At 29.2% G+C, this 27,032-nt stretch overlaps 1 protein-coding gene across 1 annotated transcript in view; it reads left to right on the top strand.

The window, feature by feature from the left end:
• Positions 1 to 27,032, top strand: part of LOC117181865 (kinesin-like protein KIF12) — a 68,185-nt gene that overhangs the window by 10,988 nt on the left and 30,165 nt on the right. The window contains exons 2-4 of the mRNA XM_033374875.1: positions 8,338 to 8,430; positions 11,525 to 11,603; positions 16,000 to 16,212. Coding sequence (XP_033230766.1) covers positions 8,338 to 8,430; positions 11,525 to 11,603; positions 16,000 to 16,212 — 385 coding nt within the window. The remainder of the gene's footprint in view (positions 1 to 8,337; positions 8,431 to 11,524; positions 11,604 to 15,999; positions 16,213 to 27,032) is intronic.

Raw genomic sequence — 27,032 nt, 5'->3', positions numbered from 1 at the left:
TACCGCGATTTCGCTGGAAGCGGGTGCAATTTTTCAGATTAGCACCCGCTCCCAGCGAAATCCTGCGGTTGTCCTTATGACAAATTTTTAAATATATATATATATTTGTTCGCGTCTTTGAGAAGCATTAATTGCCCAATTAAAGAACCTTTCGTGACCTACCATAGCCTACCAATATTATTTTTATATTTTTTAACAAAATTATCAACCTTGTTTATAAGAGGATTTCTTTTATATTGGGAATGTAACAGTACGTATTTGATTCAATTGTTTGCGTTTTCGAGACACGTTGATTAAACTATTGCCGAATTTTGGATGACCGTCTTTGATTAATTAATATAGTAACTTAAAAAGTTTTAAAAAAATGTTGCGTTGTTACTATATAGAAAACTTCTTTTATTTGGAATATAACACTTGTAAGTTAAAAGGCTGTTCATTGTAACAGTGTTTTCAGAAAATAAAATTTTTGGTTAAGGCGGAAACACAAGTTTAAAAAATATTTTTTTGGTTGTAGGAAAAAAATCTCTCTCTATGAGGAAACACTGATTTGATACCGATGAGGAAGCAAAAGTCTCATAAAATTATCTGAAATAAATAAACGATAGCTTTTTTTCTAAATTTTTCAAATTATTTTCAAGGCTTCAGTTAGAAAGAAACAAACAATCAATTAGATTTAACAAAAATAAAGGTTTAAACAATTCATTAATATTTTTTATAATAATATTGTCTTATAATAATTGTGGAATAATTGTTTAAACAATTTTCTATTTTTTTTTTGAAATAATATTAACATTGAATTACGCTAGAAATTTGCATTTTGTCTGAAATATTCAACTTTTTGTCCACTTTTTACTTTGAGCGAGGTAAACATTTATCAAATTTAACAACATTTTGTGTTCAAAGAAATCATTATTTACAACTATCTCATTATATAGTAATGCTAAATAGTTGTGGTTCTTCTGAAATTGTTACCTTTTTGTCCAGTTGTAACTAAAATTGAGGTAATTATTATTGGAATTTAACAAATATAATTGACTAACTAATTTGTTATTGTTTAAAATTATCTTTTCTCTGATGATTTCTATAAAATTGCTATTTTTGTCTTAAACTTATTGTTTGGCTTATTAGTTATAAACAAATAATAAATAAACATCAGAGAGAACACTTTTTTTAACAATCTCTTTGTTGTGAATGTATTTTTTGTGAATAAAACAGCTATTTGACCGCAACTTTCTAGCGTTACTCTAAGAGACGATATTTATAAACCACAATACGTTGTTTAAACAATTATTTTTGTTAACTATCCATAATTATTTTGTCGAAAAATGTTCACAAAACGATCCGGAAGATTTTAAGGTAATTTTTTTAATTATATAGAATTTTATCTAAAGATAGAAAATTGGAATATTTGAAAAAGATATTTAAAACTTTTTGAAGTTTTAAGTCCATTAAAAAATAATTTAAAACTTGTAAAGATTTCGAGGAAGGTTTTTATTTATAGAAATTATTGAAGATTTCGAAAAAGGAGCTTTTTAAGAATTTTGAAAGGTTTCGAGAGAATGAAAACATTTTATTTATATTCCTAAGAAAATTTAAAATGGTTTTTTATTCTGGAAAATTAACTTCATGAAAATATTTAAAAAGAAAATTTTAAATTATAGAGATTTATAAATTTTAGGTTCAATAATAATTTCAAACTTCTAAAAACTTCAAAAAAAAGTTTTGAACAATGTAGATTTTTTTAAATTTTGAAAAAATAAGCTTTTTAAGAATTTTTAAAAGTTTTTACTTCCAAGATAACAAAGTTTCTTTAGATTCGTACGAACACTTTTTAAGAATTTTTATTACAAAAAAATTAATTTCGAAACAATATTTCGATTTTTCCTAATATTTGGAACACGTGTGAAATAATTATTATCAGTATGAGAGTGAAGACAACTTAAAAGCTGATAAAACACTCCGTATAGTACGTTGACCCATATCCGAGTAGAACCGCTCCAAGCGCTGCTTAACTTCGATGATCGAACGAGAAGCCTTATACATTTACATATGCCCAATGGACATCTTCAAAAAATTATTTTTTCCCTTAAGTTTTTTTTTTTCAAGCCACTCTATTTTCTTTATGAATCCTCGAGTACGAATGAACAGATGGGGATATTTTCAGGTAATTTGCATTCACGTGTGCGCATAATGTATATGAGATTGCGTGCAGCGTTATGTATAAAGCGGTAAGGGGTTGTTCAGTTGCATTTAGGGTTAAAAATGAATTGACCAGAAAAGTTTCAAGTTAATATTTTTAACGTAAACTCTTAATATTCGTCGAATAAATATTCATTCAGTCAGGTAATAATTATTTCATGTTGAAAAACAGAATTATTTTAACAATCTTCTTTCAAATGGTATACACAATTGCGCTTTTTCCTCAAATATTTAGTTATATAATTATAAATTCAAACACAATTATAAATTCAAAATACAATTATTTTTACTCTTTTTCCAATATTGAAAAAATATTAATTTAAACAAAAAGGCAATCTTACAGTAGAAATAGAAATAAAAAATGAATAATGAAGGGTGGGTTGGAGGAGTAGGTCTGTAAATTACTTGTAATTTTTTTCTCAATCACAACTCGAAGTTTATTGCAAATTTTACTTAGAAGAAAAATTTGGACGATAGTATACATATATAGAAATTCCAAAGGTCTAAATCAAGTAAATGAAATGATTATAGAATCTCATGGGACAAGGTGGACTTACTGCAGGCAGGAAATTGCTTCCGGTACTCTGTTATGACTTGCAATAAATATTGTTTCTGACTTTCATCTCTGGTAAAATGGGAATTAAAGTCAGATATCAATTTTACAAATATATGTGTTATTTCACAAAAGATTTCAGAAAAACCTCACAAAAACGAAAGAGATTGAATAAAAAATTATTCTCTTTAATGTTTATTTATTATGTATTCTTAACTAAAAAACTAAAGCAAAATAAAAAATTTCAGAAAAAACCGCAACTTTCTACAGGGTGGCCGATAGACCGGGAAAGACCGGAAATTTTTGGTAAACCTGGAAGAACCGGGAAATGACAGTGGATTTATTTTTTGACCAGGAATTTTACAATTTTTAGAAGAAAAATTTATTTAAGTTCGATTTAAAAATTTTTCTAAATAATTGCTTGAGATAATTATGATATAATTATTCAGCTTATAATGCGTAATTAAAAAATCTGTTACCTAACAAAATTTTACATTTTAGATTTTTATTTTAAGGCGTACATTTTTAATTTAGAAAATTTTAAAATGCAGTCTTGTAAGGCTTGAACAATTGGAAATTAAAAACATTTGGAATTGAACATGTTTAATAAAAAACATTTTTATAAGATAAGCTCTAAATATGAATAATTTATTTTTAAAATCGAACTGTACTTGCAGTAGCAAAGGAGAACAATAATTGATTTGTTAAGACGATTCTAAATCCATTCAAAACTTTTTATATACGTAACATAATGTAAATAACTTGAAACTGAATTGTTTGAAACAGAGATTCTTGAATCGTTAAAATTTCTGGGAGCTTTTAAATTTAGAACGTTCGATTTTAATTCTGTTTAAAAAATGATTAATTTGTAAGTGAAATTGTTGAATTTTAATGTATAAGTAACAATTGAACATCTATTATTTGTAGAAAAATTATTCGAGTAATTTTTAAAGATATTTAGAGGTTTCGAAAAGATTCAAAATTAATTTAAAACTTGAAATGATTTTAAATAACTTAACGAAGTGCATGTTCCTAATTTAAAACAAAACTTAGATTTTCGCTGATTTTTAACCAAAAATCTATAAGCTTTTTGAGAATTGTGAATGGCTTTAAAAGAATAAAAACATTTCCTTAAGATTGCTATGGAAATTGAAAATGATTTTTTAATTTGAAAAATTATTAAAAATTCGTATAATTTTAAACGATATTTAGAAGTTTTTACGTTTGAAAAAATTGTCAACGACATGTAGATTTCTCAAACCTTTGAAATAAAATTTTGAAGCTTTTTTAGGATATCTAAACTATTTAAAATAATAATCATTTAAAAACCAATGTGAAAATTGTTCGGATTAAAAAAATTAAATCGTTCAAGTTTTAATGTTTCTAGCTTAAAATTGGTTAAAACAAAGATTTCAGAAAGAATAGAAAAATTTCAAGGATTTAAAATGTTTGAGATATTTGAAACAAAATTATAAATATTCCAAAAGACTTCACCGAAATTTCAAGATTTCACAAAGATTTAAAGTACGTTAAGAGACCTCAACGAATTCACAAAGGTTTCAAAAGATTTCACAAATATTTCAATGATTTCGAACTAATACGAAAGATTTCACAAATATTTCAAAGATCTTAAGCTATTTGAAAAGGTTTCAAGAAATTTGGGAAGATTTCAAAAGATTTTAATGATTTCAAACGAAGAAAAAAGATTTTAAAAACAAAGATTATTGAAAACTTTCAAAATTATTTCAAAGAATTCATAAAAATTTCAAAGGAATTCGACAAATTTCAAGGATTTTAAAGATTTCAAGGATTTCAAATATTTCACAAGAAATTCAAAAGATTCCAAACGATTTCAGAAAGATTTAAAAAGTTTCAAGGATTTCAAATATTTCAGCAAAATTTAAAAAAAATTAACAGAATTTTCAAGATTTCACAAAGATTTTAAGTACTTTAAGAAATTTCAACGAATTCACAAAGATTTCAGAAGATTTCACTAAGATTTAAAAATTTCAATGATTTTAAATGTTTCAGATATTTCGTACAAATTAAAAAAGATTCCAAAAAAAATTCTCAGAAATTTCAAGATTTCACAAACAAATACCAAAGAAAGCTGTAACGAATATTTCAAAGAATTTATAAAAATTTCAAACGATTTCAAAAAATTTCACAATGATTTACAAAAAGTCAAGGATTTTAAATAGTTCAAGGATTTCAAACGAACACAAAAGATTTCACAAACAAAGATTAGAGGAAGCTTTCCCAAATATTTAATATAAGTTTCGAACGATTTCAAGAAATTTCACAAAGATTAAAAAAATGTCAAAGATCTTAAAGATTTCAATTATTTCACAAAAAATTTTTAAGACTTCACAGAAATTTCAAGATTTCACAAATATTTTAAGTACTTCAAGATGTTTCAACGAATTCAAAAATATTTCAAAAGATTTCACGAAAATTTGGAAGGTTTCAAAGAAGACTTATGTTCCAAAAAAATTAAGAATTCGTTTATTTTATAGTTCTGCTTTCTTTAAAAATTGTTGGGCAATAAAGAATGAAATGGGTCATTTTTAAATCTATAAACAACTTTTATTTCATTATTTGATGTAAAAACAGGAGACCTGGAATAACTTGACTTCTTTACATGGAAAATCTGGAGAAAAAAAACTGAATTTCGTTTCTAAGAATTGCTGGACATCCTGGTGAATAATAAATATTAACTATGCTTTTTATATTTTATATTTTTAGGACGATAAAATTAAATTACTTTCGATTAAACGTTGGAAAACTTTCATACGTCGCTTTTTCTGACCTATAAAAATGCCCCTGCGTAATTCCTATTTCTGTCGCGAAGTTTCTGCGCAGAAACCTTTGCAGTAAGTAAACAAAATTCAGTTAAAGAAACGGGTAAATTCAGAATAGATATCCAAAAGTATAATTTCAATATTTTAGATCTTTGGTTAAAATAATTTTGTTTCCTCTAGGATAATCTTCAATAGCAAAATGTCATCGGCAGTACCCCCAAGTTTAATTAAAATCTAGTTAACATAGAAATATCAATTGCAGGTCTCTGACTCACGCTGTTGACACTATTTGACACTTTTTAGCGATGCCACTATTTAGACAAAAATACCACCAAAGCCACAATTTTCTCGTAAGTGGCCGTTAATGGCACACAATTTCTTTAGGGGGAGGGCAAAAATTCCACGCCTGTCCACGAGGGGGGCCGGGGGGGGGGAGTCGGGCTAGAATTTACGTGGACACACATTTCCCTAAATCTGTGGAAAATATACTGAAATGAGACAAGGTATACTCTAGGTATACTCGAACTTTTATATTGTGCTTGTGCATAATAGAATTTTTATTTTTATTTTAATCATATTTTTTTTCACGACTTTTTCTTTGCAATTCAAATCATGTTTGAGCTTACGTTCCTAAGCTTACGTCCCTCACCCCTCTTCTCAAGCAATTTTTGGTACAATCTTACTATTTCTTTTGAATCAATAAAGTATTTCAGCAGACGAATTTTCGATAAAATACGTAAACTCTTAACCGAATAGTTCAATCTTCAACCAAGAAGATTAATTTTCTACCAAAAAAGAATAATTTTGTATCTAAATAGATAGTCGTTAACCAGAACATATTGCATTTTTAACAAAAAGGATGAAGTTGCGACAAGGCAGTTCAATTTTCAATCAAATATTCAAATTCTCAACCAAAAAGATGAATTTTTAAGGCAGAAGATTCATTTACTACTAAAAAGATGAATACTCAACAAAATACTAAAATTTATAACATAAAAGTTGAGTTTTTAAACAATCAGTTGAATGTTTAATAAAATAGTTTAATTTGCAGTTTAAAAAATTAATTTTTAACAACAGCAGGGTGGCCGCTGGACCGGGAAACCGGGAAATGACCGGGAATTTTTTGAGACCGGGAAAAACCGGGAAATGACAGTGAATTTTGTTTTGAATGAGAATTTTAAAAATTTGTAAAAGAAAAATCTGTCCACGTTCGATTTCAACAGTTTATAAATAATTAGTTGAATTGTTATGTTTTTCAATCATGGTATTATTTAGCTTAGAATGCGTAATTCAAAAATTTTTTACATTGCAAATTTTCCATAGTAAAATTTTTTATTCATAAACTTACATTTTTTATTTAAATAATTTTTTAATGCTTTCTTGCAGACTTGAGTAAATGATTGACTAAAAATTTATAAACTATTTTCAACTTAAAAATAACTACATAATAATATAATCTTGATTAACGGATTTTATTAAATTAAAAATATTGTTTCAGTCTAAAATATTCCATTTTTAACCCATTCAATTTGAAATTTCTAATTAATAAAAAGATGCATAATTGAATATTAAGCAATGTTTGAATTTTTATTTAAGGCATGTAAATTGAAACCAAATATTTAAAGGTAAAGAATCTTTAACTGAATTGTTTGGCATAGAAAGCCTGGAATCGTTAAAATTTCAAAGAGCATTTAAACTTTGAACATTGCCACTCTAAAGGTTGTATTTGAAAAATGCTTAATTTGTAAGTTAAAATTTTTAATTTTGATGTATAATTTACAAATTAACATTTGTACAAAAAATTTAAGTAATTTTAGAAATATTTAGGAGTTTTTTAAAAGATTAAAGATTATCATGCAAATTTTAGAAAGTTTTCTTAAAATCTTCTAGAATCTTTTTTGAAAATTTTGTTTAAATCTTTGAAAAACTTTTTAAATATTCTCTTAAAATAATTTTTCAAAATTATAAATTATTTTTAATTTTTCTATAAATCATAAGAAAATGCTTTTATTCTATTAAAGCCTTTCAGAATTCTTGAAAAGAATCTAATTTTTTGTTTAAAATCTGCGGAAGTCTACATTTTGTTTTATATTAAGGTGTCATTTCAAGTTTTACATTAAGTTTGAATCTTTTCAAAACTTCTGCATATCTCTTAAAATTACTCAAACTTCGCCTACAAATAGTAAATGTTCAATTGTTATTTATACATCCAAATTGTAAAGAAATTTTCTAAAATTTGCAGGATTTTTTTTAAAGTTCATTGATTGAATTTTTAATTTACAGCATTGAACATGATAACGTGGATTCATATATTTTTATATTGAAAAATGTTAGTACCTTTAATTTTATACGCGTAAATCATTGAGCATTTGAATACAACATTTTTTAATTAAAAACTTAAATTTCAATTTTAAAAGTTCAAAATTTAATAGTTTCACTTTGAGTGCTTTCATTTGCAGTTCAATTTTTATTACCTCAAGTGGAAAATTTTGTTGCCTTAGATTTCTATTTTTTAAATTTCATTGACCTTGAAAAATGTTTGCGAACCAGGAAAAAACCGGGAAAAACCGGGATATGATCAGGAATATATTTCGTCGATTAAAACAGCCACCCTGAACAACAAAAAACGGATGTAATATATTAAAAGTTGGACGAATTAATTTGTTTTTTCTGATTTCTCGAAAATCGTAATATTTCTGCCTACTGGTCTAATAATTAATTAATATTCGATGAATTTATTTATTTATTAAATCGTTAAATAATGTATTTTTATATTTTTTACAGAACTGGGAGTATAGAAAGACTTAATGATGGAGACCGAAGAGCGATTGCCTCAAAACACATACTTCCAGAGGATAACATCAATGTTGTCATTAGGTAACATTAATATAATATTTTTAAAAAGTTCCACAGCTTTTATACAATTTATAATTAATCTTGAATTGTTTCAATTTTACATCTTTGTAAATGTGTGTTTTATCTTTTCTTGGTGTTTTACATTTACTAAAGACACTTTTTCTTACAATTGTTCGCTAACGTCACTGTTTCTTATTTTTTCCTTGAAAAATCTTTTTTAATTTCTTCGATAATTGGCTAAAATAATATGCCCCCCTCAACGAATCACAACACACAGGAAAATTTTCTCAGTGGCTAATTAGGCGTGACAAATAATATTTTAACAAAGAAAAGATTCTTATTTTGAATAAAAAACAGTTGAATCAAAAAGGCGATATTTCAACCAAAAAAGTTTTTTTAGTCAAAAAATAAAAAAATCTCATAATAAAATGTTGGAATTATCAATCCAAAAACATGAGCTTCCAACAAAACAGTTTAATGTTCAAACAAACAGTTAAATTTTCAACCAAAAAGATTAATTTTCTACCAATAAGATTAATTTTCTTCTAGAAAAGATGAATTTTTAACAAAATACAAAATTTACAACTAAATTGTTTGAACAATGGATGTTATTTTCTTCTAAATTTTACTTGATTAATTTTTAGTTTATATATTTTTGTTTCTTATATTATATAACTAAATAGATGAAGTTCTTAACAAAAAAACATCAGTTTTTAACCCAAAATAGAGTAGATAAATTTTCTTTTAGGAGAATGAATTTTCAATAATAAATTTTTTTTCTACAAAACAGTTTAATTATTAACCCGAAGATATTAATTAATATCAACAACATTTATTTACAAGCAATCAGCTGAATTTGCAACAAAATCGTTAAGCTTTCAGTTACAAAAATTACTTTTTACCCCAAAAAAAGCGAATTTTTAACAAAAATTATGAATTTTCTACCATAAAAATGAACTTCTTAGAAAGGAGTTTAACTTTCGACCAATTAGTTGAATTTTTAATATAGAAATATGAATTTTCAATGGGAAATGTAATTTAGGTTTTTAAACGAAAAAAAATAATTAAAAAGAAAAAATATACAAAATACATACATTTTCAACAAAATAGTTAAAGTTTCTATCAAGTTGTTAAATTCTCAAGCCGAAACTACGCATTTTTTACAAAATAATTGAATTTTCAACCCGACAATATGACTTTTAAACAATAAATTTAATTTCTAATCTGAACAGGTTAGTTTTTAACGAAAATTGTGATCTTTCTTGAGAAATAGACGTGTTTTTAAACAAAAAAGATGAATTTTCAAGAAAATGGTTGGATTCTTATTGTAAAAAAATGTTAGTGAAGGAAGGAAAAAAATTTAATTAAATCATAACAGTTTAATTTGCAACTAAACTCTTGCGTTTTCAATTAAAAAGCCCTTTACAAAACAGTCTAATTTTTAACCATATATAGTTAAATTTTCAACCAGTAAGATAAAATTTCAACACAGAATTTTTTTTTTTACAAATATATGAATTATTTACAAAATACATCAATATTTCACCAATTCGTCGAATTTTCAGCCAAGATTAATTTTCTACTAGAAAAGACGAATTTTCAACCAAGAAGATTAATTTTATAACAAAAAAGATGAATTTTCCGCAAATTACATATATTTCTAACTAAATAGTTTAAACTATGGAGGTAATGTTAGTACAAATTTTTTTAAATTTTAGTTTATATTTTTTCGCTCCTAAAATGTGTTAACTAAATAAATCAGTTGAATTTTTAACAAAATGATTAAGTATTCGGTTAAAAAATTATTTTTCATTTTTATCTATAATTTTGAATCTTAAACCAAACAAATTAATTTTTAGGAAAGTAGCTGAACTTTCAACCAAGGAATATAATTTGTAACCTGAAAAGATAAATTTCGAACCTGGACATACGAATTTTCAACTAAAAATTAAAAAGTTGATGTTGCAACAAAAAATATTTTAATTTAAAATAAAAAATAGTTGGATTTAACCAACCTGAATGAATTTTGAAAAAAATACTTAGATCCTCAACTAAAACGGGTTCATTGGTTAAAAAGGAGTTGCATTTTTAATCAAAAATTGATAACTTATCAGAACAGACGAATTTTCAACAAAAAATATAAATTTTCAACCAAATAGTTTACGTTTTTTTCTCATTTGTTAAAATTTATGTCGAAAATATGAACTTTAAACAAAACAGTTGAATTTTTAATCCGAGGAAATGAATTTTCCAGAAGAAAGTCAATATTCGCGTAATGAGTTGAATTTTAACAAAATTGTTAATTTTTCATTGAAAAAATGAATTTTGACAAACAAAACAATTGATTTAAATCTGTGAAACTTTAATCAAAAAAATGAACTTTTAATAAAGTTGTTCAACTTTCAACCGAGGAGTTTAATTTTGAACCTAAAAAGGTGAAGATTCAATAAAAAAGGCGCAAGTTTATATTGCGACAAAAAAATAATTTAATTAAAAATAAAAGCAGTTGGATGTGACAAAAAAATGAATTTATAACTAAATCCTCAAATCCACAACTAAAACAGATTAATTTGTAACTAAACAATTGCATTTTAATCGAAAAATCGATATTCTACCAGAAAAGATGAATTTTCAACGAAATACATACATTTTCTACCAATTTGTTGAATTTTCGAGCCGAAAATACGAATTTCTTTCAAAACAGTTGATTTTGCAACAATTTATATATTTTTTAACCGTAATAGATAATTTGTAACCAACCATTTTTCGCCAAAAAGGTTAAATTACACATAAGTTTAATACTTGAAAAATTGTATGACAATATTTTGACAGTTTTTCAAATTTGTGAAACTGTTTTCACTATTTTTTATTTGTGTTTGAGTTCATGGCCTGAACTTCTGTTTTTTCAGCGTATGAAATATCTTGTATTCTTGTACATTGAATTGAAATTTATGAAAATGCACAAGTTGCTATTTCAGCTATCCCTTTAATTGTAAGCTCGTTAGCACAACTCTCGGAAAGAATTCAAGCCTTGATTATAAATAGGGATAAAAAAGGAAAAATATTTACGAGATTATCTTTCACCTGATCCTTATACATTTTTCGCTCTTCTTAGAGTGCGTCCGCTCAGCAATAAGGAAATTAAAACCGGCGATGACATGGCCGTTCAATTTCCTGGTGGAGGCCAGATATACGTGAGTACAAATATTTTTCTGGCAAGGAATTACCTTCGGAGGCAGTTCCTTCCTATAGTTGCATATGGCCTCATTGCATTAGAATTTAGACTGTATTTAAATGTTCAAAACATTATAAATCAATTTTTGGAAAAAATTAGTTTTGCATGGTTCTAGCATTTTTAGGACTTGAGGAATAAGACTATTGGTCCTTGGTTCACACAAAAATTCTATACCATTCAGAAGATTTCAATTAAAACTCCTTTATTTTGTACTTAATCATACACTAATTAATATGATTTTAAAAATTCCATAAATCCAAGTTTACAGGTACAATTATTCGATAATATTGGATAAACAGTTACAGTAAATTTTTGCCTATTTCAAAGGCCGCGAAATGTAAGCATTCGGTTTTTTCAAGGCTGGAGGGACCCCCCACCTGTACCGCAAATCATGGCGTGATTTTTTCAGGCGACGTTGATTGGCTGTCCCGGTCTTGTATCGATGCGCGCGCTTTAAGCATGCGTGCATCCTTGCATTTGCGTATCATGCATGCCAGTGTTTTTCAAGTCTTTTTGCTGACGTGCGGCGGGACAAATATAAAATTTGCTTTAAATTGTACAATTTTCTAACTAAAAATCATTATAATAGAATAAAAAAATGACTTAAATATATCGCGGAATATTTTTTATTGTGGCATAACATCGCGGTCATGATAGGATAGGTGCAAATGTCTGGAGAGATAGCATAGTTGGTACATCTTGTTTTAGAACTGCATACTTGACAAATATTATTGTTCCTACACTTATGAGTTACTTTTGCGTTTAGAATATTGTCTTTAAAAACTCGTATCACAGAAAAAACTAAGAATAAAATTTATTGCAGGAAATTTTTTAGAGCGATAAAGTTTTGTTTAATTTTTTGTTTTGTTTTCTGTCTTTCAAAAAACATGTGTTTGTCATGGAAAAACAAAAGAAAGTTTAACCAATATTTGTGTAAAGTTTATCCTATGACACATTCCTATGACGTCATGCTAAAATATCCAATTCAAACCAACGATGGTTTCCCGCCCTTCGGGACTCTTTTTAATTGGTCAGCCACTGCCGCGGACGAGATCGTCCAGGGACCGTGGTGGGTCCGTTCTGCGAAATTTTAACTCAATAAATCAAAAATAACTTTTTATACAAATTATTAATAAAAGTTTGTAGTTCACTTGTAAAATAAAGTAAAACAGTAAGTCATCCAGTTTAAAGAAAAATTTTTATATTTAAATTACTGGTTAGTTTTTCTTACGTAGTTCTGAATTTTACAAACATAATATTATTGTCTAATAAAAAAAAATCAAAGTACGTGTTTTGATAAAATTCTCTACTTTTTCTACCAAATAGTAGAATTTTCAACTAATAAAGATAAACTTTGAACTAAAAATGAAATGGTTCAATATTTAACCAAAATGATAAGTTTTCAACCAAGAAGATTAAGATTCTACTAGAAAGGGAAATTTTCAACAAAATACATAAATTTTTAACTAAATATTTGAAGGATAAAAAAGGATACATTTTCGACTGAAAAAAGAAGTAAATTTTCAAGTAAAATGAAAACATTTGCAATAAAAAATGGAGTAGTTAAGTCTTCTGTTAAGAACATTAATTTTTAACCAAAAAGAGCGAATTTTTTAAAATAATAGTTAAATTTTTAATCATAGAGATGAATTTTCAACTAAAGTAATGAATCTTCAAAGAAAAATATTTCTTTACAACAAAGTAGTATAACTTTGAATAAAAAAATATGCATTTTCAACGAAAAATTGAATAGTTGATTTAATTTTAATATTAAATAAGTAAACAGTTAAATTTAAACAAAAAAGACAAATCTCAAATGAAGTATATACCAGAATTATGAATTTTCAAACAAGAAGATTAAGTTTCTACTAGAAATGAAAACTTTCAATAAAATACTTACATTTTCAACTAAATATTTAAAGTTCTAACTACATAAGATAATTTTTCTTCCAAAAACAAATTTTCAACAAAATAGTTAATTTTGTTACTAAAAAATTAATTTTCAACTAAAAATGGAATAATTAAATTTGCTGTTAAAAATATTAATTTTCAAACAAAAAATGCAAATTTTCAATAAAATAGTAAAATTTTCATCGAAAAAAAAAATTTCAACTAAAAAATAGATACAGTTTGTCACCAAAAATGAAATAGATCAGTTTTCAGTTAAAAAAATAATTTTGAACCAAAAAAAGGAGGTGCGAACAAAATTCTTAAATTTTCAACCAAAAATAATAAATTTAAAATAAAAAAGATACATTTTCAAACAATGAGATTAATTTTCTAACAAAAATTCTAATTTGAAGTAAATATAAACTTTTAACAACAAAAATATTTTTAACAAAATAGTTAAATTTTAAGCCAACGAAATGAATTCGATAACAACGTGAAAAATAATTTTCTAAAAAAGTCAATTTTCAAGAAAAGAACAAAAAAATTATTAAAATTACTTTAAAATAATTTTTCAACAAAAATATTAATTTTTAACCAAAAGAAACGAATTTTCAATTAGAGACTTGAGATAAATCTTCAATAAACAACGTAAAATGTGTGACCTTTCATTCAGAAAATATTTTTAATTAAAAACCGTTGAATTCAACAAAAATAGGAAGACGATTGTTCGCGAAAACAGATGGTTTTCTAATTTTAAAATATAGTTGTTTTTCATTTTCGCAATAAAAAATATAGAAAACTTTTGAAAAAATATACTATAAAACGTTTTTTCAGTGAACAATGATGTTATGTTACAAATAAAATTTAAACTTTTATTAATTATTTTTATTAAAAAAAACTATTTTTAATTTATCAAATTGAAATTTTCACAGAACTCAGACCTGAAAAGATCGCACACTCTGGTGAGTGGTATACTCCCCTATTAAAAATATCCCAGCATGGGAGAGTTGAAATAGGTAAGCCTTGAAATAACAGCGTCTTTAAATAAGCAAGAGCTCACTGTAGACGTTTTCCTCTATATATGGCCGTTCAAAAACTGAGTAATGCTACTTTGAACACTGTTTTCATTCGTTTTTTACAAACCTCGAAAAGATGAATTTTCAATCAAGAAAAATGATTTTTCTGTAAAATAAAATATTCAATCAACTAAAAATTAATTTTGGGCAAACAGTCGCATTCACAGCTAACTGGTTGAACTTTCAAGCAAAAGAAATGAATTTTCAAACAAAAATGACGAATATAAACCAAAAAGAGTTGCATTTTTAACCAAATAGTTGAGTTTTCATGCCGAAAAGGCCCATTTTTTAGAAGATAGTTGAATTTTCGAGAAGAAAATAATTATTTCTAACAAAATAGTTAAATTTTTATGAAAATCCTTAAATTCTTAAAAAAGATTAAACTGGAACCAAAAACAGTTGTTTTCTTAAATCAAATGGTTGATTTCGTAATTCGAAAATCAGAAACTTATAAATTTTCCATTATGAATTAAAATTTTTTAAGCGTACATTTTTTCATTTAAAGAATTTTAAAATGCAGTTTTAAAGACAATTTTGGGTAAAAGCCCTTTTTAGGTGGTCAAACGTGAATATAAATTATAATAATTTTTAAAATTGAACTCTACATTAACGATTAACAAGTTAATAATAATTGATTGCACAAGATGATTCGGAATGAATTTAAAATTTCCAGATTTTAACGTTAAAAATTAAACTCTTTCAATTAAAAAGTTTCAAGTAATCGAACAAATATAAACAATAGATTGAAATCAACTATTTTCAAATTTAACATAACACAAAAATAATATATAAAAATTGAAGAAAAAATTTAATTAATAAAAAGAACAATTTGCATAATATTTATAAAAATTTGACTGTTTATGTAAAATCAATAATTATAAGTCAAATATTTAAAACTAAAAGAAAAACTGAACTTTGCATGTTAAAATTTTAATTGTTGTATTTGAAAAAATATAATTTACAAGTAATTCGATTAAGTTGAGGAGATATTTAGAAGGTTTGAAATAATTGAAAATTAATTTAAAATTTGAAATTATTTGAAATAATGTATACGAATTGTCTACGTAAACCGACAAAATCCTGCTATTCGTAACGAAATTTACGTGCAAATAGCGCACGGCAGATTTCGAACAATAATTCAGAAGGTTTTTAGAAATTGTGAAATTTAAATATAAAATAAAAACAATTAAATTTCTAATTTAAGAAGTGTTCAGTTTATAACAAAAATGTAATCATTCGATTTCTAATATTTCTAACTTAAAATGCTTTAAAATAATAATTTTTTATTTAATTGACAGTGAAAAATGTTTGCAAACCGGGAAATGACCCGGAATTTTGTTATGTGATTAAAACGGCCACCCTCTGTAATTTATTTTTTTATTTTCACAGTGCGATGGCTTTGCTCATAGCACGGACAAGAAGGCGAAGCTATTTTCTTATAATGTTGTGTTCGAACCTGCAGCCTCTCAGGAGGATATTTTATTATATTCCGGTATTAAAAAGCTAATAGAGATGGCAGTCGAGGGTTTCAGTTGTACGGTGTTCTGTTACGGCCAAACCGGAAGTGGCAAGACACATACACTTACGGGACCGCCTGGACTGGTAAGTAAAACTTATCTTTTTGATAAACACTTTATCACACTACTATATTAAAGGGAGATCCACAAATTACATAAAAAGAGTTGGGGGGGGGGGGGGGGGGGGTGAGCTTACTGATTTTATGAGTAGGGCAGGGCACAGGAAGATCTGTCGTAAGGAAAATTTTAACTGACAAAACAAAAAGTCAATCCAGAAAGATTACAACTTAATGAAAATTCCAGTAGAAATTTAATCTGTCCAAGTACAGTTAAAGCATTTCCAAGAACAAAAAAACATGGATTTCTAACTAAAAAGAATAATTTTCTACAAACAAAAAAAATCATCATCAAAATACAGAAATTTTTAACCAAATAGTTGAATTGTTCACTTGAAAATATCAGTTTCGAACCAAAAATGGAATAGTTACATTTTCAAAGAAAATAATACATTTTTGAATTAACAAAAAAACGAATTTACGAAAATTAATTGAATTTTGGAATCGAATAGATGAATTTTGAACCATGAAGATTAATTTTCTTCCAAAATAGTTCAATTTTCAACAAAATACATGCGTTTTCAACCAAATAGTTGAATTTTGAAACAAAAATTGAATTGTTACATTTTTAACCGAAATGATCAGTTTTCTATCAAAAGGATACATTTTCATACAAAAAGCTGAATTTTCTACCATAAAAGATGAATTTTCAATCAATAATATTAACTTTTTACATAAATTTTCAGTGAAAAAAAATTAATTTTCAAGCAAAAATGAAGGTACAACAAAAACTTTAATTTTCAACCGAGGAAATGAGTTTCCAATTAAAATAATAAACCCTCAACAGCAAAAAAAAAAGAATTCTTAGCCAAATAGTTAAACTTTTAACTAAAAAGATTAATTTTCTTCCAAAAAAGACTAAGTAATTTCCAACCTAATACTTGAATTTTCGATTGACAAAGTTTAATTCTCGACCGAAAATGGAACAGTTAAATTTTCAGTTAAAAAAATTAATTTGTCACAAAGAAATGAAATTTTCAACAAAATAATTCAATTGGCAAAAAAAAAGAAATTTGTGAATAAAGAAGATTATTTTTCAATAAAATAGATGCATTTTCAATTTTAAAAATTATTTGTCCACAAAAAAGGATTAGTTAAACTTTTAGCTGAAAAAATTAATTTTCAACAATTTTCACAAATTAATTTTCCAAATTAAAACCAAAAATGGTGTAGTTACATTTTCAATAAAAAAAAATTAATTACAAAAAAAACATTTAAATTTCGAACCAAAGAAATTAATTTTTAATTAAAATTGTAAATCATAAACAAAAACAAAAGAATTTTTAACCAAATACGTTAACTTTATATAAAAAAGTTCATTTTCAACCAAACAGTTGAATTTTAAACTAAAAAAGATACATTTTTAACCAAGAATAAAATAGTGTTGAATTTTTATTACAAAATTAATGTTAAACAACAACAAAAAACAATTTTTAGGAAAATATTTAAATATGCAACCAAAAAAATAAGTTTGTATCCGAGAAGTTAAATTTTCAACCATGAAAATTTTATTTTTTACAAAAAAAGACTAATTTTCTCTCAGGAAGATTAATTTTCTAGTAAAAAAGATGAATTAAAAAAAACATGAATTTTCATCCAAAACAGATTTTTTAGTCTATGAAAAAGCATCATCCAAAATGTGGAATTTTCAATAAAATGGATGGCTTTTCAACCAAATTTTTATACTTGCAACATAATAATATTTTTAACCAAAGATAGGAATGATCAATAAAACAGTTGATTTTGGCAACCACAAAATTAAATTTTTCAAACAAGAAGATTAATTTTGTACAGAATATATGAATTTTTAACCATATAGCTGAATTTGTGTCAGAAAAGATGATCTTTCAACCAAATACAGAATTGTTCAATTTTCAGGGAAAAAGATTATTTTTCAACGAAAAAGGTTAATTTTTTGGCAAAAAAGACCAATTTTCCACCAAACAGGTGAATTTTCTAATAAAAATGATAAATCTTCACCAAAAACGAAATAGTTACATTTTCAAACGAATAAATTTTCAATTAAGAAGACTAATTTTCTACGAAAAAGACGAATTTTCAACCAAGAAAGATTTTTCAGCCTATACAAAAAACGTCCTCCAAAAAGGTCAATTATTAAGCCCAAAAGTTTAATTCTTTATAAAAAGTTAGTTTTCAATAAAAAAATGTATATCTTTTAACAACATTGTTAAGTTTTAAACAAAAAGATAACATTTTTCAACCAAAAAAGATGAATCTCTATCAAAAATATAATTGTAGACTTTTCAAGCAAAAATAATTAATCTTCAACCAAAAGTAATTGGATTTTCTTAAATATATATTTCTTAAATAAATATTGAAATGCCCTAAGTTTATAAAATCATAGTAAGATTTTATGGAAAGGCGGGGGTGTAGGGGGGTGTGGGCACATCATATCGTACGGTGTCTGATATAGGTGGAGAGGGGTTGAAAATTTCAGAAAAACACCTACGAATAATTTGTGGTTGACCCCTGAGGAGACTTAAATTTTAAGCTTTCAATCGAAGTCAGTTATTTTTTTCTCTTACCTTGAAGCACGCTTTTGAGCTTTTAACTGTATCATTATTTTATTTAAATTTTAGCAACATTGCATTCTTTATCCGTTTATAGTAATATTCAGAATGTGTAAGATTATCAGCAAATCTGTTATGAAATACGAGTTATTATAAAATAATCGCAAAATCTATATTATTGATAAACTTTACAAAAAAGTTTCCTTCAAACTAGAAGTAAAGTTATTGTTATGCCGGATATGTATATAACTTACTTTCTACAAAGTACACAAATTTATAAGTTGCGGGAACATATAACGTGAAACAACAGTGACAATCGATCGTAGAGCTTGTAATAATGGCACATGGTTTGAATATACGAATATCTCATATTTCCACAGGACACGCAATGTCGCTTTTGATAAGTCCGTCTACCTATATTTTTTGTAAATCCTACATATATGTAATTGCAGGAATTTCGATCCAGGAATTTGTATAGATATAAATTGTGCTATTTCATCATCAAGTTCATGACAATCTTTACCCTACTGTCTATTACCATCTCGAAAATAAATCTATTGACAATAATATTTCAAGGCCGTGAAAAATTCCTAAATTCACTTATACACGGAGAAAACGATATCGCAAGAATTGCAATATATGCCATAATTCCTGCGCTATATATCGCAATTATAACATTATAATAGCGTAAAATCGTGATATTGTACATTGCAAGATTTTACATCATATTATTATTTTATTATATTGTATGTACTAGGGTTCTAGTAGTGGTCAAGCGATGTTAGTGCATTTTAATATCGATATCATTGTGCGATATCTTTTTCTCCGTGTAGGTTTCTTTTTTCATCAGAAAACTTTTCGGACTGATTGCCAAACAGTTTTTCAAAATTGAAAAAATAGTGCTAAATCTTTCTTGTTTTACTGTTCTTTTTTTTAAAACTCACTTAAAATATTAAACTTTTATTTTTTAATTCTGTTAAGAGGTTTAAAATTCTTTCTAAGTTCATAAAAAATTGAGGAAATGGCGTCGGTTTTTCTTGAAGAAAAAGTTCCAATATATCCCAAAAATATGTTACGTACGAAAAAGTTTATAAAGTAAAGTTGTTCAAAGGTGTTCCTCTTAGTTCAGTTTAGTTTATTTGCGGGCGGGGACCCCAATGGAGCCCCCCTGGCCTTTAAGATATGAAGCCTATAGTGTCATACCCTTAATTATTGACTCTCAGTAGTTGAACCCGGGCCTCTTGATAAAGCGGGAGTACCACTGTTCGCGTTATAATTCCCTCAGGTTCCGTAAAATTGACCCCAAAGGTTTGTTGTCTGAGTCTAGCTAATGTCGGCCACTGGCATAAAACATGCAGAAATTTTTCATTATCCTTTCCTTATTTCCTGCACTCTGTGGTGGGAATCTGAACCACTATCCTTATGTATTTCTTTGGTAAATCCAGGATTTTCCCTGGCTCTGTCCTTCCTTTACGTATCACCCAGGATGGCTTTCGCTTGTCGGCAACCCTGGGTTTGTTCCTACTACTCCTGGGGCATTGTCTTGATCCAGCTTTTGATGGCCATCCCGACGTGGCAAGTTTCTACTTCCAGTACCAGTTCCGGTACTATGTATTAACTTGTTATTCTGCCTTTTGCCAACTGGTTCGCCTTTTTATTGCCCTTGATCCCTGTGGGACTAGGAACCAATAGGAGAGCCATAAGGTTCTTTTCTGCAAGTTATTTTGATACATATTTTATTAACAAACAAGCTTTGATGATATGCCTGGTTTCCCAACTGCTGTTAATGTCGCTTGAAGGACAGACAGAACCTCCGCCTGAAGAACGGTGGCGTACCGCCCATATGTTCCTGTTCCTGACCCTTCCCCTCTTCTGGAGCCATCTGTGTACCAAATTTCCCTATGAAAGGAGCGGCTGACACTTTGCTTTCCACATATCCCTACTTGGGATGCAGGCGTGGAAAATTTTGGTAAAGTTGAAGCGTTTTATGATTTTATCTTGCCTCATTTCCAGAATTGGCAGCGTTTTGATGTCCATTGTAAACTTAGTGCATCTAGTTCCACCAGTCCATCTATTTGCTTTTGCCAGGTATCCCGACCCGCGAGCTACCCTGTTAGGTATCGCAACATGTAAGTGTTCATCACAGAGCATGAATCCTATCGCTGCTGTGGGCGTACTTCTCATTGCTCTCGTAACACCTCTAAACGCTAGCGTTTGCAATCGTCGCACCCTGTCCTGCATCGTTTTAAGTTTCAAGCGTGGCGACTAGACCACGACCGCGTATAAAAACCTTGGTTTAAGGACAGAGGAGTAGAACTATGTAAGTATTTTAGGCCCAAGACCCCACGTCAAACCACAGGCTCGTCTGCACGTTCAAAATGTCATGACAAACTTCCTGCATTGAGTTTCAGGGTAACTTCAGTTTGTGATCTAGGATTACCCCCAGATATTTAACCGAGCCTGAGGTCGACAGTCCCCCACCACAAAATACAGAGGTTTCAAATTTCGACACTTTGTATTTCCTCGTGAAAATGATCAGACTGGCCTTTTTCAGATTTACCGAGAGCCCTGAGCTGTCGGAATAGAGCTTTACGATGTGCAGCGCAGACTTTGTAAAACACATCAACGTCTCCATATGAGCCCTCCTGACAAGGATTACAATGTAATCCGTATATCATTGGGTGTAATACCATTCCTCGTTTAGCCCACGAAAGAGACCGCCCACTACAATGCACCACAGGAGGGGTGATCTAACACCCCCTGTGGGCATCCCCACGGCGCTATTCCTCTGAGTAGGCCTTTGCCTCATCTGGCTGCGATTCGTTTCCGGCGTAACACGCTTCCTATCCAGATTACTAGTTTCTGGGCAGTATAGCTGAAGGCACGCTCTGTATTCCAGAAGATGCCCGCAGTCCAATTTTTGTCATGACAGAATGGAGTGCAGTTTCTACCGTGCAGCCTGCCTGAAAGGCATGATGTCCTCTGTGCAGCGGAGAGGCTACAAACACCTCATCCCTGATAATCTCTCGACCAATCTCTCTAGCTTTTTCAGGATAAAGAGGAGGTCAAGCTAATTGGCCGGAAATCTTTAGTAGCAGTGTAGCCCTCCCTCCCACGTTTAGAAATGAAGGCCACTCTGCCATCCTTCCATGCCGATGGCACGTGTTTTAGGGCAATGCTTGCACCAAATAGTTTCGTCAGTGGGGGAACTACGAAATCCAAGCCTTTTGTAAGAGCACATCGCCCATGAAATAAGACAAGGCAACAAACACCTGTAGCCTTTCTCTGCTGCTGCCCCTGGGCCTCACCTTAATGCTGGTTGAGGTCCCTGGAGTAGAGATAAGGAACCAAAATCGCATCGATATCCTTGAAGGCTATGCATGCTCTGGGTGTTTTTTTCGCGCGTTCCCTTATATGTGGAACAACACCCTACCAAGTCACTAATCCCTTTCGTATATCACCAGGGTTCTTGGATTAGGGCAAAAATCTGAAAGATTCCAGTCTCAGCTATTTATAAAATAATTCGGAGCCTCTCTGGATGTTTTTGGTCCCCTCACCTTGCCTGTAGAACAAGCCTTTATGAGTTGATCCTTTATGAGTCTTGGCTGCTGTTTGCAAGACGCGCTAAGCGGGCTCTCCTTCTCTACACTAATACGGTTCCTCTTATTTACGGAGAGCCATTCGTTAACTGTTCTTTCACCTTGGCAACAAGATTGCTGTCATTGGTATCAGAAGTCTGCACCGATCCTGGTGTACTGGTGCCTGAGTAGCCGTCCATCTTTTGGTGGTGGTTTAGACGATGGTCCCGGATTGGTGTCCTTATTGATTATATTTATTTGTCGCTTATTAAAAATTAGGTCCTTCGAGAATATAGGAAAATATGGAACCCCACGTGCAGAGCCCCGCTTGCAGGGGGCCGGTCCACATACTAGGAGATTCGAGCTGGTGTCTAAACGTCTTCGTTTAGACATCTCCATTGTGATCCCAACGTGTCCGCCTCGAATGAGGAAAGCGCGCCAGGGCGCTCAAGGTCACTGGAGCCATTGACAAGGTGACTACATCGCGGGTTGGAAGCATGAGAACTCGCGCCCTTGATATTCCAGGAGACTTCGCTCTTGCCTCCTGGAAAGCTCGATCGACTGACCTAGGTCAGTCCCCAGAGAAGCTATAGTTTGCGATGCAGCCCCTCTGATTCACGTATTTCAGATCTATAGCCCACCAGCTACAAGTTACCGCGATCCCTAGAGTCTATGATACACTATATAAAAAGTTCCTGTTCCACTTTTTGATACTTTTAGGTAATTTTTTTAAAGTGAAAAATTCTTATGGCATGGTGTGTACTCGGAAAATTGGGTGACGCTTCGAGGAGACGATTCGGGTCCCGGTTAACGCTTTTTCTTCTTTTTTTCTCCTTCGCTTCTTCCGCTGACTGCCTCTTTAAATTCCTCTCCCTCTCTATCTTTCCTTCGCTCCTTACTCTTCTCTCCCTCTCGTAATTCTCTCTTTCTCGCCCCCCTTTCATCTCTCTCCCTCTGGCTCTTTTTCTCTCCGCCCTTCTCTCTCACACGCAAACTGAGTCTCTGAGAGTATTAGCATTGTATAACGGCACGCACAAACACGCGCGCGTGTCTGTGTAGCTGTGTATAGCGGCATACGCTTTTCTTGAAGGTCGTGGTTCGTACACGTGCGTGAATTTATTTGCGATATTGTGTGTAATTACTGAAGTGTTATGTAATTATTAAGTTTATTTCAACTATTTTTTATGTTAAAATAGTTCAAAGAAAATCCACTTCAATTATCATCTTAGGTAATCTTAGTCAATCCACTTCTGATGCTAGGCAGTCCTATATAACCTTAAGTAATACACTTGTAACTCTAGGTAATTAACTTGTAATCTTAGGTAATCCGCTTATAACTCTAGACAGTCTCTTTGTAATCCAGTGTCATCTTGGGCAATATACTTTTAACCCTCAGTAAAAACTTGCAGGTTATCTACTGTGCATTTTATGTATGCTTCTATCGTAAGAGGGACTTTATAATTGTAAGTGGAAAAAATGCGGGAATTTCGTGGGCCAAATTTAGTAGACACGCTGGCTTGTAATCTTAGAAAATACATTTGTAACCCAAGTAATATGCATCCAATCTTAGGTCATCCACTTTTAATCGGAGTAATCCTTATTATAGTCCACTTTCAATCCATTTTATTCTACGTGAAATCTTAGGTATAAACTTTTAATCTGTATAAACCACTCTCTAAATCTGAATCAGTAAAAGGTTACTTATTGATTCATTGAAATAACCACTTTTGAGGGTTCGCAGCACTGCACCATGTCAATTTAGCCATCATAATAAAATATTATTTTAGTACATTCAATCAAAGAGTCATAGTAAAAGCTTAAAACCCATAAATATGATCAAATATTAAAAAAGGTGAAAAGTTTCGATGCTTTAAAATGAAAAACAACCTCACATATTACTTTAATTTCAAGATTGGACTGCCATGTACAAACCCGGTAAGTACCTTCCTATACGCGTAAGAGTATATTTATCCCGCAGTTAATTTAGCAGACTTACAGCCCGAAAATTAAACAATTTATTTCATTACTCTCTTAATATAAGTCACTGAAAAATTCACTGATTGAAATAGTAGTTAGGCATTTCACTGATTAACCAGTGATCTTGGACTTATTCACTAATCAGTTCAGTAACACCAGAGTAAATCATCTGAAGCATAACCTCCAAATTTGTAATTTAAGTGTTATTGTTACTCTTTTACTTAAGTAGCAAAAAGAATTCCTTAATAAAATTAATTTTTTAATTTTCGGACTGTGAGCCTGCTGAATTAACTGCTGGATAAATATACTCTAACTCGTATAGGAAGTACTTACTTACCGGGTTTGTACATGACAGTCCGATCTTGAAATTAAAGTAATGTGTGAGTAACAACAACGCTTAACTTAAAATTTTAGAGTTTCTGCTTCACATGATTTACTCTGGTGTTACTGAACTGATTAGTGATTAAGTCCGAGATCACTGATTAATCAGTGAAATGTCTAGTTACTATTTCAATCAGTGAATTTTTCACTGATTCATATTTAGAGAGCAGTGTAATCCACTTATAATCGGGTGTAATCCATTGAAATCTACTTGAAATGCTACATAATCGACTTGCAAACACAGGTAATCCAGTTGTACTCTAAGTAATCTAAGATAACTCAGTGTAATCTTAGGGAATCCTCTTGTAATCTTAAGCAATCCGCTCGTGAGAAAAAAAAATCCAGTGTAATCGTAGGTAATACTCTTGTAACCGTAGGTAGAACGTTTATAATCTTAGTTAATCCACTGGTAAACCTAGGTTATAACCGAAGTAATCCATTGCAAACCCCTTTCGATTCATTTTAATCCTAGATAATTCACTTGTAACAATATGTAACCCACTTTTAATCCGAACTAATCCATGTTTAATCTAATTAATCTAATGTAATCCTAAGTAACCAACTTCTAATCTGAAGTAATCTATGGGCGATAATTTTTCAATGCCTGGAAAAATTGATAAGTTAAGTTGAAGGTTCCTTTTGTCATTATTAATTCACTTGTAAGCCCTAGGAAATTCAATCATAATTCGAAGTTATCAAAATGATGTAGTGTAATATACTTGTAACCTTAAGTAATTCAAGTATAATCCAAAATAATCCAATTGTATTTTTGAGGTAATCGACTTCAATCTACTTGTATTCCCGAATCATCCACTTGTAATCTAAGTAATACATTTTCAATGCTAGGCAATCCAGTGTAATCTTGAATATAACACTTGTAACCCTATCGAATCCTTTTTTAATCTTCACTAATCCACTTTTAACCATGGGCAATCTCCTTGTAATCCAATTTAATCCTAGACAATACACTTGTAATCCTCGGCAATATACTTTTAATCTCCGGTAATTCAGTGTTAACTCTAGGAAATCCACTTTTAACAGGATTAATCCATTAAAATTCTCTTTAAGTTCTTTTTAATCCTGGGTAATCCAGTTGTAGACCTCGGTAATCCACTTCCAATCTGAAATAACGCACTTTTAATCCTATATAATCAACTTTCAATCTGAAGTAGATCAAGTAATCCGGGGTAATTCTAGTCATCTATTTTAATTCTAGTAATCTGCTGTAGTCCTAGGTAGCCCACTTGTAATTCGAGGTAATGCACCTTCGCTGTACCGTATTTTTAGGAGTTGTTTCTTTTTATATTTTTTGTGAATAAGATCTTTATTTAAATTTAATATTTGCTGATTGTGTCTTTTGCTTTGACTTGCCTACAATATACTCTTTTCAGTGAATTACTTAACTCAGAGTTTTGGTCGAATTTTAAAATAATATTTAGGGATCGCCCAAGCCAGTTCTAAAAATAAAGTGCTAATTTTTATTGATATCTCTACAAAAAATCTGAGTAATCTATTTGAGTAAAAAAAGTACATCGTATATGCCTGCTAAAGTAAAAAAATTCTTAAACAGTATTTATTTAAATAAATCAAGTATTTTATATTCAAAATCCGACTTTAACGAGCCCTAAATCCTTTTTTTTCAATATTGCCAAAACTTTGAATGATTTATTATTTAAATGCTATCTAAAAAGGGACTGGTGCAACGATATGTGTGAAATCTCGCAATCATTGTTATTGAAAGCGTCATTGAATTTTCATTACTAAAGTTGTTTTATATCTTATATTTTTAATTTTGAAAATTAAATCTACAAATAATCCGCTTCATCAAGAAAAATCGTAGGAAACTTTATGCGAATTGAGGAACATTTATACATTTTAAATTAAAACTGTATCTAATTTGAAGTAAAATTAAAACTTTGAAATTATCTACTAAATTATTGAAAATATTAAGCATTTTTATGTTTGTTATTTTCAATTTTAAAAAATATTAGATTTCAAAGATAAATTTTTTTCAAAAATTTACGACTTCCGTTTTCATTAGCAATTTTATCAGAAATTTGTATTTTCAAATAAAAATGATTAAATTCAAATCCAATAATTTCTGTTAAAAATAATCAAATTTACAAGCTTGAACACAATTTTGTATTGCATTTCATTTTTTTGTCGGAAATTGTCATTTTTATTAAAAAATCGTTAAATTGCTAGGAAGATTTATAATTAATTACACAGGCCGACAAAATTTGACAAAGGTCCGGAACCAGAGACCAGACCTAGTATACCCGAAGGTTTTTGCTGCGCTGAATCCGAATCCGACCTTAGAAA

Source organism: Belonocnema kinseyi, chromosome 10 (assembly GCF_010883055.1).
Source record: "Belonocnema kinseyi isolate 2016_QV_RU_SX_M_011 chromosome 10, B_treatae_v1, whole genome shotgun sequence".
Classification (NCBI taxonomy): Eukaryota; Metazoa; Arthropoda; class Insecta; order Hymenoptera; family Cynipidae; genus Belonocnema; species Belonocnema kinseyi.
Note: the sequence above shows the minus strand (reverse complement) of the source record. Positions and strands in the feature narration are given on the sequence as shown.